This window comes from Haliotis cracherodii, unplaced genomic scaffold (assembly GCF_022045235.1).
Source record: "Haliotis cracherodii isolate W230 unplaced genomic scaffold, xgHalCrac1.p SCAF_10, whole genome shotgun sequence".
NCBI classification, from domain to species: Eukaryota; Metazoa; Mollusca; class Gastropoda; order Lepetellida; family Haliotidae; genus Haliotis; species Haliotis cracherodii.
In genome coordinates, this window is record NW_027266265.1 from 5,230,871 (window position 1) to 5,246,121 (window position 15,251).

The 15,251-nt window shown below is 43.0% G+C and overlaps 1 protein-coding gene across 1 annotated transcript in view; it reads right to left on the bottom strand.

The window, feature by feature from the left end:
* The window catches only part of LOC139453985 (probable Na(+)/H(+) antiporter nhx-9), an 81,379-nt gene that overhangs the window by 62,365 nt on the left and 3,763 nt on the right, over window positions 1–15,251 (bottom strand). The window contains exon 2 of the mRNA XM_071235455.1: window positions 10,983–11,449. Within this exon, the coding sequence (XP_071091556.1) occupies window positions 10,983–11,449 (467 nt within the window). The remainder of the gene's footprint in view (window positions 1–10,982; window positions 11,450–15,251) is intronic.

Genomic DNA, 15,251 nt, shown 5'->3' on the forward strand with positions numbered 1-15,251 from the left:
GATGTCTGATGGTGAATCTCATCAAACTGCCATCACTCTCGCCACAAACCACACAGAGCCACAGCCGAGCAAGGCACTGGTCCCAACACAATTTTCATTTCCACACAAGTGACACTTTGACTAAGGCAATCATCATTGACTTTCATATATACAGTGTTTAGGATTAACAAGGGTGCAGCGATTACCCTCTTCTGAAAGTCTTCATCATGAAGTATTCATTTCATTAGTCAGCGATTCTTTATAAGGTGAACATTGGTGGCACAGTGGTATAAGGCACCACAAGGTGAGGTGAAATGGGGTTTAACGTCACGTCCAAGATTATTGCACTTATATAGCAACGTGCCTATACGTGTGTGTGTTTGTTTGTGTGGCTGCTTGTACTAGTCCAGACTGATGCCGATTTATAGTGCTAGATCACTGAGATACCATGCCGCAGTTTAACATGAATACCCCACTCAGACACAGTATACTGACTCCGAGCTCACCAGTCCTTGTTTTAGCCCCTTAATGCCGAGTGCCAGACAGGGTAACAACAAGTACCATCTTTTAACGTCTTTTGATATGACGGAGGCGGTTAAGGTACCACAACATGCCATGAAGTGTTGTGTGTGACATAACACAGGAAGCTTACTCACACAGCACCACATCCCTACCCTTCCACTGCTGTGTGACATAACATAGGAAGCTAACTAACACAGCACCACATCCCTACCCTTCCCCTGCTGTGTGACATAACAAGGGAAGCTTACTCACACAGCAACACATCCCTACCCTCCCCCTGCTGTGTGACATAACAAGGGAAGCTTACTCACACAGCACCACATCCCTACCCTCCCCCTGCTGTGTGACATAACAAGGGAAGCTTACTAACACAGCAACACATCCTTACTACCCTCCCCCTGCTGTGTGACATAACATAGGAAGCTTACTAACACAGCACCACATCCCTACCCTCCCCCTGCTGTGTGACATAACATAGGAAGCTTACTAACACAGCACCACATCCTTACTACCCTCCCCCTGCTGTGTGACATAACATAAGAAGCTTACTAACACAGCAACACATCCCTACCCTCCCCCTGCTGTGTGACATAACACGTGAAGTTTACTAACACAGCACCACACCCCTACCCTCCCCCTGCTGTGTGACATAACACGTGAAGTTTACTAACACAGCACCACATCCCTACCCTCCCCCTGCTGTGTGACATACCTACCCTCCCCCTGCTGTGTGACATAACACTGGAAGCTTACTCACACAGCACCACATCCCTACCCTCCCCCTGCTGTGTGACATACCTACCCTCCCCCTGCTGTGTGACATAACAAGGGAAGCTTACTAACACAGCAACACATCCCTACCCTCCCCCTGCTGTGTGACATAACAAGGGAAGTTTACTAACACAGCACCATATCCCTACCCTCCCCCTGCTGTGTGACATAACACAGGAAGCTAACTAACACAGCAACACATCCTTACTACCCTCCCCCTGCTGTGTGACATAACATGGGAAGCTTACTAACACAGCAACACATCCTTACTACCCTCCCCCTGCTGTGTGACATAACACGGGAAGTTTACTAACACAGCAACACATCCCTACCCTCCCCCTGCTGTGTGACATAACATGGGAAGATTACTCACACAGCAACACATCCCTACCCTCCCCCTGCTGTGTGACATAACATGGGAAGCTTACTAACACAGCACCACATCCCTACCCTCCCCCTGCTGTGTGACATAACAAGGGAAGCTTACTAACACAGCACCACATCCCTACCCTCCCCCTGCTGTGTGACATAACAAGGGAAGTTTACTAACACAGCACCACATCCCTACCCTCCCCCTGCTGTGTGACATAACAAGGGAAGTTTACTAACACAGCAACACATCCCTACCCTCCCCCTGCTGTGTGACATAACATGGGAAGATTACTCACACAGCAACACATCCCTACCCTCCCCCTGCTGTGTGACATAACATGGGAAGCTTACTAACACAGCACCACATCCCTACCCTCCCCCTGCTGTGTGACATAACAAGGGAAGCTTACTAACACAGCACCACATCCCTACCCTCCCCCTGCTGTGTGACATAACAAGGGAAGCTTACTAACACAGCACCACATCCCTACCCTCCCCCTGCTGTGTGACATAACACGGGAAGCTAACTAACACAGCACCACATCCCTACCCTCCCCCTGCTGTGTGACATAACAAGGGAAGCTTACTAACACAGCAACACATCCTTACTACCCTCCCCCTGCTGCATGGTAGAGGCAGGCAGATCCAGATTCTGACAATGACCAGGCTTCTACACTCATACTCCACTGGGATCAATATTCTTCAGGTTCAATGTCTTGACTTGACATACTTATTTTTATTTACCAAAAATCGTATAATGAATCTCCACATACATATTTAAGTCAGGTAGCTCTTGACACAAGAACAGCATCCTAATGTATAGCTAATATCTAGAGTGACTCATTGCCTCATTTTGAAAAAGAAGTCTGAGTAATAACCAGTAACAGATTTTTAAATATTGTTGGCCAGGCAACCATATTTAAAATTGGATCAGAGTAGTGTAACCAGTTGCTAGAGACCCATAAGCAGGGACCATTGATGCAAAGACTCAGCTTCATAGGCCTTGATGTTGAAAACTCAGTAACATAAGAAAAACAGAGGTAAATGATCAAAGGCAGTAGCTTGATCAATGATTGAAACTTGCAAAACGGTTTATGTTATTTGATATACTATAATTCATATTGCTGCATATCAAAGTTCATAACAGTACAAGCAGAAATGGCTGAGTAAAGGGTAAAAAATATGTTTTCAATATGGCCACCATGTCAGCCATGATTAAAATTAGATCAGAATTCGGTGAACATTGCTTACAGATACCATAACTTGGTTATACCATAAGTGTCAGCTTCATAGGCCTTGTAGTGTCAGAGAGATGTAAGAAACTGCAAAAGGTAACGAAGGACGGACCAAAAGGCAATGCACCACGCCAAAAGCTCACTTCACTTTCAGTGAAGTCAAAATCACAATATGATAAGTAAGAACATGATGAAACTGCCCTTTGCCCTTGAGTGTATCAGTACATTAACACAGCACACAGCATACAGCCTCCCCCTCCCCCTCCCCTTGGCTCAACCCAATATCCTGGTTGTAAGTGTGCCTTGTTTGACATCTCTGACACCTCGGGGTCAATGACACAGGAGCTGGGTGAAGGTTAATTGACTTCCCTGCATGGCCACTGCCAATCACCATGGAAACCTGCTGCCAGCCTGTTCCTCAAGTAGTTCCCAGATAGGTGACAGCACAACATTCTCAGAAACATTTATCATGTTCGTTACAAACATGTTTAAACTCTAGTTCCACTTTGGTGAAACCCATGAGCACAAATGGTGCTGACAGACCAGGCATCATATTCAGGTCAAATGTAAGATTTGAACCCATGAATCAATGACCACTACGGAAAACAATTCTGCACAGAGAAATGTGGTTCCTTCGAACACACCTAGAATAGGCATCACATGTTATATGCAACAAGTGTGGGCACTCGATGATGTGCTATGTATCATCACAGCCCTAAGAAAAGCTAACTGATTGAAGGTGAGGTGAGGTGAAATGGGGTTTAACGTCGCGTCCAAGATTATTGCACTTATATAGCGACGTGCATGTACGTGTGTGTGTTTGTGTGGCTGCTTGTACTAGTCCTGACTGATGCCGATTTATAGTGCTAGCTCACTGAGATACCATGCCGCAGTTTAACATGAATACCCCACTCAGACACAGTATACGGACTCCGAGCCGACCAGTCCTTGTTTTAGCCCCTTAATGCCGAGCGCCAGACAGGGTAACAACAAGTACAATCTTTTAACCTCTTTTGGTATGACACGGCCGGGGATCGAAGCCCGGACCTTCCGCTCTCCGGGCGGACGCTCTACCACTAGACCACGGAGGCGGTCCTAACTGATTGAAACCCATGGGCACATGCAGTACTGACAGACCAAGGATGTGGGATTTGAACCCATGACCAGTGACTCCAGGCCAAACAAAGGAAAACAATTCTGCACAGCAGATAAAGATCCTTCAAACACACCTAGAACACAACTACAACAGAACAACTCGACACAGCCCTAACATCTTTGAGCTAACATGGGTGAGTGAGTGGTATGGTTTTACGCTTTTAGCAATATTCCAGCAATATCACGGCAGGGGACACCAGAAATGGGCTTCACACATTGTACCCATGTCGGGAATCGAACCCGGGTCTTCGGCGCGACGAGCGAACGCTTTAACCACTAGGCTACCCGACCGCCCCTTGAGCTAACATGAACTGATAGCTGTAACAACTGCGGCCAGATATTAGACTCCTGGAACTGTATATATGGCGGTCCATATTTTTTTCTGTGTTTCCAATCTCCCCCCGCCCTGAATTTTCACCACAAAATTAAATAATAAAAAGGTTATCTTATTTTAATTTTTCCCTTTGCTGTGACAATTTATGCCACAATGAGATAAAAAAAATACTCCAACCATTGCACATTCCTATCAAACCCAGGTCAGCTTGATCTTTCTTCAGCCATGTTTATTGAAACGTTGTTTCCGAAGCAAAGCAATTCGATCTACATCTTAATATAATTCAAACACTATTACCAAGTCTTCTCAACTTTAAAATTTCATAAAATGAGTTACACACTTCGAGGAAAACAGTTTTGGTTTTTTAAATTCATTTTTTTCGGCCACCCCCTCTCTTTCTGGTTGAGGGGGCACGGGTGGCCCAGTCGTCTTAGGGGCCGCGATTCACTGTGCAGAGTTGCGTCCTTTGGGCATGCCAGAAACCTATGATTGTGGGTTTGAATCCCGATTATGTTTCCAGGTTTGTCAGCACCATACACATGCTCGTGGGTTTCACCGAAGTGGTAAACGTCTGAGACCTGCATCACTTAGGGCTTTCCTCCCACATTAAGCTGACACCCCATGATATACCTGGAATACTGTTAAAAGTGGCGTAAAACCCAACTCACTCACTCACCCACTTTCTGGTTGAGGTTTGGGATGTGAAACGCACAAAAATTTGGGCGGCCTAAGCAAGGTCGCCATGACCATAGACCAATATGGTCCATGATTCATCATCATCAAGAATGAAGTTATCAAGATTTGGTTGGCAATGTGCTGTACCTTCCTTTTCTGACCAAGTCATAATACATCATGCAGAGTTCAGTAGGTTATCAGTCCTAATTTGAAAGCCTTAAGAAACACTTTGAGCTGACACATGCCTCGTTTACTTAACACTGCTGGGGAGGTGTCCACCGTGCTGGCAGGTAGTGCAAAAACTCCCCCAATAAGAGATAAACATACTGTGTTTTCAGTGTAGAACTAGGACGCCTGTAGATTTAACCATGCTAAGCTGAACTGGTACCGAACACATATTCGAACACATGCAACCTCTTTGGTGCTAGGGGAGATATTCAGTCAAGCAACATGGGAACAATGAGTTGTCTGAAGGAAACACTGATAACAGCCTTAAAACATCTCGCACCAACATATGCTCAAATAATTGTTTCCGATAAGCAGTATACAGTAGAACACGGATATAACGAACACGGATATAGCGAACAAACGGATTCAACGAACTGTTAAAAAATCCCCGATTTATCTCCTATATAATATCATAGAAAATTTACGTATATAACAAACTCTCTACAGCGAACTATTAGATACAGCGAACTGATATCTGATCACCGACAAGCCCATCTATCACTAATTATGGACGTGTATAGCGAACTGCAAATTCTCATTCAGTGTCAAGTGTCACTAACAATTGGCTGTACGCAATCAGCAGCGAATCAACACAATTGCGGTGAATAAATACAATCAGCGGGGATGGATCAACCTTGTTAAATTTACATTGTGTTAATCTTACCTGTACATGTAATCTTGTCTGTAAAACAAACATTAAACATATAAACTGCTAATACAAATCAATGCTGCAATTACGTGTATTGTGTTTTGTCTTATCCAAGATGGCGGACGTTTCCGAGCGAAAACGTGTATAACGAACAATGGATATAACGAATGGATTCTCTGGTCCCTTGTAGTTTGTTAAATCCGTGTTCTACTGTACTTTATTTGCATGAATGACAAGCGCTTTGTAATTCATGCTCATTAAAATCAGAGCTGTTACCCCCATCAACTACCTCTCTGCGTGGAAGATCACACAACACACCCACAGCCAATCAGTGCAAAGGTAAACAAACAGTGGGCAAGTTGTGCAAGGTTTTGTTCTACACTGCTGTCCCCAGTATAAGGACTCGTCACGCAAATGATATGACACAAAAGTCAGACACAGGAAAGCACCTAATTTCCGACTAAAGCTTAAAATACACTCTCCATTCTGCCCGAGCAAAAGGTACTGCCACACACACTTATGAAATCTGCAGCCTGCATTCAATAACCAATAACTGTACATATCATTATTACAAAATCCCAAATGACAATGACTGGAAATAAAATCGTTTTGCATAAATATAGTTACTGTGATCAAAATCTCTGATTAACCAATCAGCAACAAGTATTCTCCATGGAAGAAACATCACAACATGGATAGTGTTATATGATGCGAAAGTCATATCACGATCCCCTACATATGCAAATGAGGTCATATAGCAGGAACTACTTTTATTAAACTCTGCACATAGATGCATATACTATGAATATGTTTCTGCATAACTTTCAATAAAAATTAATCTAGGTTTCCCGATGTGTGCAAACAAACATGGCTGCCAGTCATTTGACACTATCTCATAAATTGGGCAGTTGATTAAGGCAATGTATTCCTACGCTATTTCTTAAGTTACTTTAGTGAATGAACATGTCTTAAAATTCAATTATTCTGAGAACGACATACAAGAAATAGATTATTATCCTCGTGCGTTTCCATATCATAAGAATCATAAACCACATAATACAATTTGTATTCCTTATATATAATTACCATACGAAAAATAATAATCACCTTATAATACCTATTTACATGTGTGTAACTAACACATAATCACTTATGTTTGGAAACTGCAGACAAAAGAAGTGGGTGACATTAATGACTTGAAACCATCGTTCTAGGCCTGAGCCTATCGTTTCTGCTTTAATAACATTTCAATACCAAATGTGAACAACAGTGCTATAGTTATATCTGGATATACAACCATAACATATGATCATGAAAAATATTTTGTCTACCAATTCATACACACATAGCCTGAAGCCAACAGCGGCAGTGGGATAGTCTAGTGGTTAAAGCATTCGTACGTCACACTGAAGACCCGCGTTCGATTCCCCACATGGGTACAATGTGTGAAGACCATTTCTGGTGTCCCCCACCGTAGTAATGATAAAAGCGGTGTAAAACCAAACTCACTCACTCACTCATATTTGAACGACTCAGCTGATAAAATACCCACCTCCAAATAAGCTAGCATCTTCTCTTTACAAAGTCCTTACTTTCAGAGACAACAGTAATCCCTGCCTGTACAGTCACAGTACTGTCTTCCTACAACTGATTCAGTGAAACACTGCCCCTGTCACCCAATGGCACAGGGCGCGGTGGGGGCCTCGAGGGACCTAGTCTCGGCCAAGCCCCGTCAAGAGGACCAAGAATAGCAGATGCTCTTAGGCTGGCGACTGTTTGCCATAAACAACTCCAGGTGAAAGGGCAGTGTACTGCCTCACATAACAGTTGACTGGAAAGCAGTATTTCATGGCTCTAGTTAACATGAAGCTTTGGGAATAATAGATACAGAATGAGGCAAAGCCCTAAGGCATGTAAGGAGAAGCTATTATTGTATCTATAGCATCACAGAATCACTAAATATACTTAAACTGAGCCAACAATAACAGGATCTGGAGGATTTCTTGTCATCCTTCAGTTTTCCACTGCAACCATGGTAATTATGGTCAATATTGCAGCAATCAACACTCACACAATCTTTGTATTTTTCACACAAATCCTTGGTTTGGATTCATCCCTTGGTAATGGTAACAATCCAAGTATGCTGGTCAATCAATAAATTGCAAGTGATTCCAGGGCATCTTATTGGACAACCATGCAATTTGTTTGGCGTTGTTTCCATCAACCAAAAGAAACATTAGGCCACACCCACTTATGGACTGCCATTTTTAGATTGGTTGATAATAGTGAGTGAGTAGCTGTGAAAATGTTATGGTTGACTTATTAATTTATGAGAAAATACTTGAAATGTTTTTGTGTTTATGGGACCACTGATGACGCTCACCATATTCTGAAGACACCTTCAAGAAAACCAAATAACGTCCATTTATTGATGCAAAGTTTTTTGAGGATATTTGAAAATCATGTACCCTCCTTACTTCAGTGGCTGGATTGAAAACTGATACAAAGCTCCTTCAGAAGACATCTTCATTCACTGGATCCAAGTACAAGGAACTCCAACAAATAGTCATTGCAGGCAAATCGGAAATGGCATTATTTTCTCCAAAGGTGAGCCAACTCTTGTAATCCAAAAAGCGATGTAAAACCATACTCACTCACTCACTCACTCACACAGTCAAACACTCACTCACACACTCACTCACTCACTCACACTCACTCACTCACACACTCACTCACTCACTCACTCACACACCCACACACACACTCACACACTCACTCACTCACTCACACACCCACACACCCACCCACTCACTCACTCACTCACACACCCACTCACACACACACTCACTCACTCACTCACTCACTCACACCCACCCACCCGCTCGTTAATCCTTCACCCACCACATATAATTTGGTACCATCCTCACACTCTTCAGTCTTGCTTGATAACAACATGGGCAGATCCAGCTTTCTTAAAAGGGAGGGGTCCAAAATATCAAACTTATCTCCCAGTCAATTTTACTGCCTACAACATACTACATTTGATCCAACTATTCAGTTTTGCTTGACAACAGTATAAGGGCCTATACACAAAACATTTCCATAATAGTACAATAGAGAAGTTGTCATCCATAGATTGTGTCTACTCTGTCATTCGTCAACTTCTAAGAAATGTCTATCAAAAGTTTTCCTATGAAATACAACCTGGTTGAAACAAAGTAGTCACAACGAAATCGTGAGAGTACTGATGTTACCTTGAAGTAATTAGGATTGAGTAGTGGGGTTTCATTGCTGATGTTGTGACTCCCAAACAAGCAGATCAAATAACGAGTGAGTGAATGAACATATGTCTTAAACTTCAATTGTTCTGAGAACGACATACAGTAAACTACTGTTATAATGAACTCTAAGGGACCACTAATTTTAGTTCGTTATAACCGTAGTTCGTTTTAAGCATATATACAGCATAACGACTGCAAATTTTGGGGACAAAAAAGTAGGTACGTTATATCCGTCAGTTCGTTATAAGCGTGTTCATTATTAATGTAGTTTACTGTACGAGAAATAGATTATTACCCTTGTGTATTCCCATATCGTAAAAATCATACACTAAGATGGCTCACATAACACAATTTTTCTTCCTTATATCTGATAATAACCATACGAGGGAAAAAAATTGGCTCATATTACGAGAGTGTACATCCTACTCGTACATGAGTATAACTAACACAGAATCACTAACATATCGAAACAGCAGATAAACAAAGTGGGTGACATTAATGACTTGAAATCATCTTTCAAGGCTGTGCTTCAGTTACATCTGGATACACAAACATAAGATTTGATCATAAAAACATTTTTTTCTACCACTTTATACACAAAGCTTGAAGCCAAAATAAAAGTTTATGATCCAACTGTCATTTAAGTTTTCATATTAGAGACCATCCTTTCCAGCTTTAATGACATTTCAATTCCAAATGTGACCTTCACTGCTTCAGATCCAATAATGAGTGAGTGATGTGGGTTTAATGCTGCTTGAAACAGTATTTCAGGTATTGTCACAACGTGTCAGCTCAATGTGTGAGGAAATCCTGAAGTGATGCGTGTCTTAGAGTGAGTGAGTTGTATTTCACACCTTTTTCCGCATTACTCCACCAATATCACGGTGAGGGACACCAGATACGGGTTTCATACATTGAACGCATGTGGGGAATCGAACCTAGGTATTCAGCTTTACGAGTGAACCCCTTAACCACTTGGCTAACCCCCACCCCCCTTCATGTATCAGAAGTTCGTTTGTTTGTTCTTTAACACCGCACTCAGCAATATTCCAGCTATAAGATGGTGGTCTGTACATAATCGAGTCTGGACCACACAATCCAGTGATTGATATCAAGAGCATCGAGCCATGCAATTGGAATACAACGACATGCCAACCCGATCCCGTTAGTCGCCTATTACAGCTAACATTGGTTCCTGGAAGACCTTTCCTAACCTGGATCTTCACATTGATGAAACCCAGAACCCGAGAATGGTGCTGAAAAACCAAGGCTCACAAGAAGGGTATATCTGGAACCTCAAGCATGAATGCTAAGACAATGGGATCTTGGTAAGTCTAATGGAAGCAACAGTGAGCTGTGAACAAGAATGCCCTGTATCGCCCTGGTAGCCAGGGAATAAATCCAATCTTGTTAAAGGTTTCCAACAAATGTAACATTCCTAGTGTTGTATCTTCTTAACAACCTCTTAACACTAAAGGTGCAGGCAGAGAATTTGATCACCCATCCTGAAATAAAAGCTAAGACAGTACCTAAGACAGGAATGAGCAAATGTCATTTTACGCCACACTCCAATATTCAAGCTATATGACAATAGCTGGGCTGGACCAGATATTGTCCTCATAGGTCTGTTCTTAGAAATATTCTAGCAATATTGGCTTTACACATTGTGCTCATGAGGGGATTCAAACCTAGGTCTTTGGCATGTCAAGTGAACGCCTTAACCACTCGTCAATCCCACTTGTCTAAGATGTGAAGTCGTATTATATAATAAAACTACCTACCACAGTGACTCCATCATTGAGAAGGGACTCCCCGAACACGATGATGTACAGCATCTCGTTGACATGAATCTCCTCGAACACTGCCAGCACCGCTACCGGATCTACGGCAGAGATCAGTGCACTGAACACGAAACAGTGGAGCATGCTGATTGGCCGCTTGATCCACCCAGCCGCGGAACACCCCCACAATGCAACACCAATGCCCACGGTGTTCCACAGGGTGTTGACGATGGCCAAAAGGAGGATGGTGCCAAGGTTGTTGAAGAAGGCCCTGTTTGGCATGTGGTAGCCTGCATCGTAGATTATCGGAGGCAGGATGAAGAGGAAGAATGTGTTGGCGTTGAGGACGTACTGCGAGGTGGATGCTGCGTGGCTGTAATGGAGGGTCACGCCGACACAGATGCCAAGGGTAATGAGAAGACAGCTCTCAGGAAACAGTGAGGACAGACGGTCGTACAGGTGGAACCCTAGAAGAAAGGTACACACACATATACACACAATTAAGGGCAGATAACTCTCGGGCACAGGGAGGAAGGACAGATAACTCTCTTGGAACAGATAGCCACACAGTACATACATAACATTATCAGCAATCGTTTTTGTTCCCTTTATATGAAGTTGATTTAATTTATCACTGATTGAAGTTTCCAAACCACGGACTGATCATGGAAGAATATGGAAAATATCAGCTGTGAGATTTACTATTTTTATATCATAGCTAAAATGGATAGAATTATCATTCAACCATCCGCATGTTATCAGAAATCGGCGGGCCACTGTAACTTGATAATGCCCTCATATTGCTTGACGACGGGCCATTTATCATGCCCGTTGTTAGGTGATGTCATAGGGTAGGATTAGTGACGTCACGTTTAATAGTGACGTCATCTGGTTTGTTCTATGACGTTTCCATATTTGTAAAAGTGGGTCAGTGACATTTGTTTTGATTGCAGTAAATGTTTCAAAACCAATATTGTTGTTTCTTTTTATTTGATAACAAATTCCATCTATTTTAGCTATAATAACAGATTTTAGCTTCTTGACAAAATAGAAAGCATTACTTATTCACTACAGCTTTAAACACAAAGTGCTTCATGTCTTATACAAACAATGTTGAATTGCTAGGGTCCTTCAAGTGTATGGTAGATGGTTGGGCGGGATTGTTCTTGAGTCTGTCTGATTAACTTGAGGTGACTGATAACTAACAAGATAAAGCTCACTGGCATTTGGCACAGACAGGGTTTTACTTTTACACCAACTTACAGATGGACAATCCATCAACAAGTTTTGTTTGTGTTGTGTTTAATGCTTAAAGCCACACGCATCAATATCCCACCTATGTCCATGATGACAGCATGTAAATAATCAAGTCAGATTTCCCAGTGATTGATATTGTGAGCAACGATCCATGCTGCCAGGAAACGATGAAATGCCATCTACCAAGTCACTGAGCCTGATACGTTCGTCGCCCCTTGTGAGTGAGTGAGTATGGTTTTACGCCACTTTTACCAATATTCCAGCAATATCACGGCGGGGGACACCAGAAATGGGCTTCAAACATTGTACCCATGTCGGGAATCCAACCCGTGTCTTCGGCATGACGAGCAAACGCTTTAACCACTAGGCTACCCGACCGCCCCTCGCCCCTTATGTTCCAGTGAACATTGGTTGCAGGGGGCCAATTCCAACCCAGTATCTCCACAGGGGAATCAACAGGTATTTCATGAGCATAACATGTTTTCAAGATAAATACTATTATGCCATCATGGCAAGATCTGTAAGCTTTAGCCTTGCTACTTGATGGGATAATTCACTTGGTCAATGATGGAGGAGTTCATTGAAATTTGTTTTGAAAGAAGTTATGCTGAATAAACAATGATCCAAATTAATATTGGTTTGTTTGTATGTTGTTGAACGCCACTCTCAGTAATATTCCATCTACATGATGGCAGTCTGTAAATAATCGAGTCTGGACCAGACAATCCAGTGACTGGCATCATGAGCATTGATCCACGCAATTGGAATACGACAACATGCATCAATCAAGTCAGCGAACCTGACCAGCCGATCCTATTAGTTGCCTCTTACGACAAGCAAAGTCACATTTAAGGCAAGCATGAGTTGCTGAAAACCTATTCTACCCCAGATCTCCACGGGTCTCCAAATTAATGAGAGTTTGACGCTTTCTATTTGAACCTGTTGTTATCAGTTTTACCAGTAGGGCCCTACTTCTGTTGACATTGACAACAATAAAACTACTGATATGTTCGGAAAAAAAACAACCAAACACATCAGTGCCATGCCTGGGAAAGCATAGTGAATAATACATGGCACTGTACATCTTGGTAATGTCAAAAGGTGTAAAACACATTCTGAATTCTATAACTATTACAACTAAAATATTAATCAATTTCGAGAGTACAAAAATGACATATTAATATCTGTTTTAATTTTTTGGCAAATATAAAACAACATCAATGAAACAAAATATTGTTATACGCCTGAATAATCAATATCATTTCAGATCATGTAAATATCATGAATATCATATCACGGCTGCGGTTTAATGCACCACGGGGTCTGAGTAGGCCCTTCAGCTGTTTATCAAGAAGAATATTTGTATAAAATATACATTTGGTTAATGGAATGTTAGATAATATTGGTCCACCTGATAATTTCATATAACCAAGTCACCGAGACTGACCTCCGGATCCATCAGGTTATATAATTGCCAAATATGACCGGCCTATGTTGCTGGGGACGTATTCAGCCTGATATCCTCATATTAACATTTGTTATGCAGTATTTCATTGGAGGACAGTTCCTGTACATTTTATGGTTACCAGTGAATGCCGGAGCTGCGTGGGAGAGCTACGTTGAAAAAACCAATATGGCAGTTTCCATAGGCTATAATTATTGAACAACCTGTCCAAGAATGTGAATAGGCCTGTATGTCTGTTGTGTTATGACAAGAGTGATAGTGTTTAAGAAATGCATTATTCAATTCTGGAGTGAGTGAGTGGGTGGTAGGGTGGGTATTGAGTGAGTGAGTGAGTGAGTGAGTGAGTGAGTGCAATATTTCTGCAAAAGCTGATCATAGGAGAAACAGTCCACTCTGCTGGAGTCAGATGACAAGCAAGCAGACAAATCACAGAGCCTAACCTTTCTAACCTTTCCTTGGTGTAAGGGATAGTGTCAATAATCATATCAAAACACAAAATAAATGGTCTTTCCTCTATTTCACTCATTTGCATTATCCAAAGTGTGGTGTTGTGTGGCGTGGAGTGGCATGGAGCGGTGCGGTGTGGTGTGGTGTGTCATTCTCCAGTGTGGTGTGGTGTAGTTTAGTGTGATGTGTCATTCTCGAGTGTGTGTGTGGTGTGGTGTGTCATTTTCCAGGGTGGGTGTGGTGTTATTCTCCAGTGTGTGTGGTGTGGTGCGGTGTTTCATTGTGTGGTGTGTCATTCTCCAGGGTGGGTGTGGTGTGGTGCGGAGTGTCATTCTCCAGTGTGTGTGTGGTGAGGTGTGTCATTCTCCAGGGTGGGTGTGGTGTGGTGTGGTGTGTCATTCTCCAGGGTGGGTGTGGTGGGGTATGGTGTGTCATTCTCCAGGGTGGGTGTGGTGTGGTGCGGTGTGTCATTCTCCAGGGTGGGTGTGGTGTGGTGTGTCATTCTCCAGGGTGGGTGTGGTGTGGTGTGGTGTGTCATTCTCCAGGGTGGGTGTGGTGTGGTGTGGTGTGTCATTCTCCAGGGTGGGTGTGGTGGGGTATGGTGTGTCATTCTCCAGGGTGGGTGTGGTGTGGTGCGGTGTGTCATTCTCCAGGGTGGGTGTGGTGCGGTGTGTCATTCTCCAGGGTGGGTGTGGTGTGGTGTGTCATTCTCCAGGGTGGGTGCAGAGTTTCATTCTCCTGTGTGGTGTGTGGTGCCTGGTGTTATTCTCCAGTGTGTGTGGTGTGGTGTGGTGTGTCATTCTCCAGGGTGGGTGTGGTGTGGTGTGGTGTGGTGTGGTGTGTCATTCTCCAGTGTGTGTGTGGTGTGGTGTGTCATTCTCCAGTGTGTGTGGTGTGTTGTGTTGTGGTGTGTCATTCTGCAGGGTGGGTGCAGGGTTGTTTTTCATTCTCCAGCATGTGTGGTGTGGTGTGGTGTGTCATTCTCCAGTGTGTGTGTGGTGTGGTGCAGTGTGTCATTTTCCAGCGTGTGTGGTGTGGTGTGTTGTGAATGTGTTGTGTCATTCTCCAGTGTGGTGCGGGGTTGTTTTTCATTCTCCAGC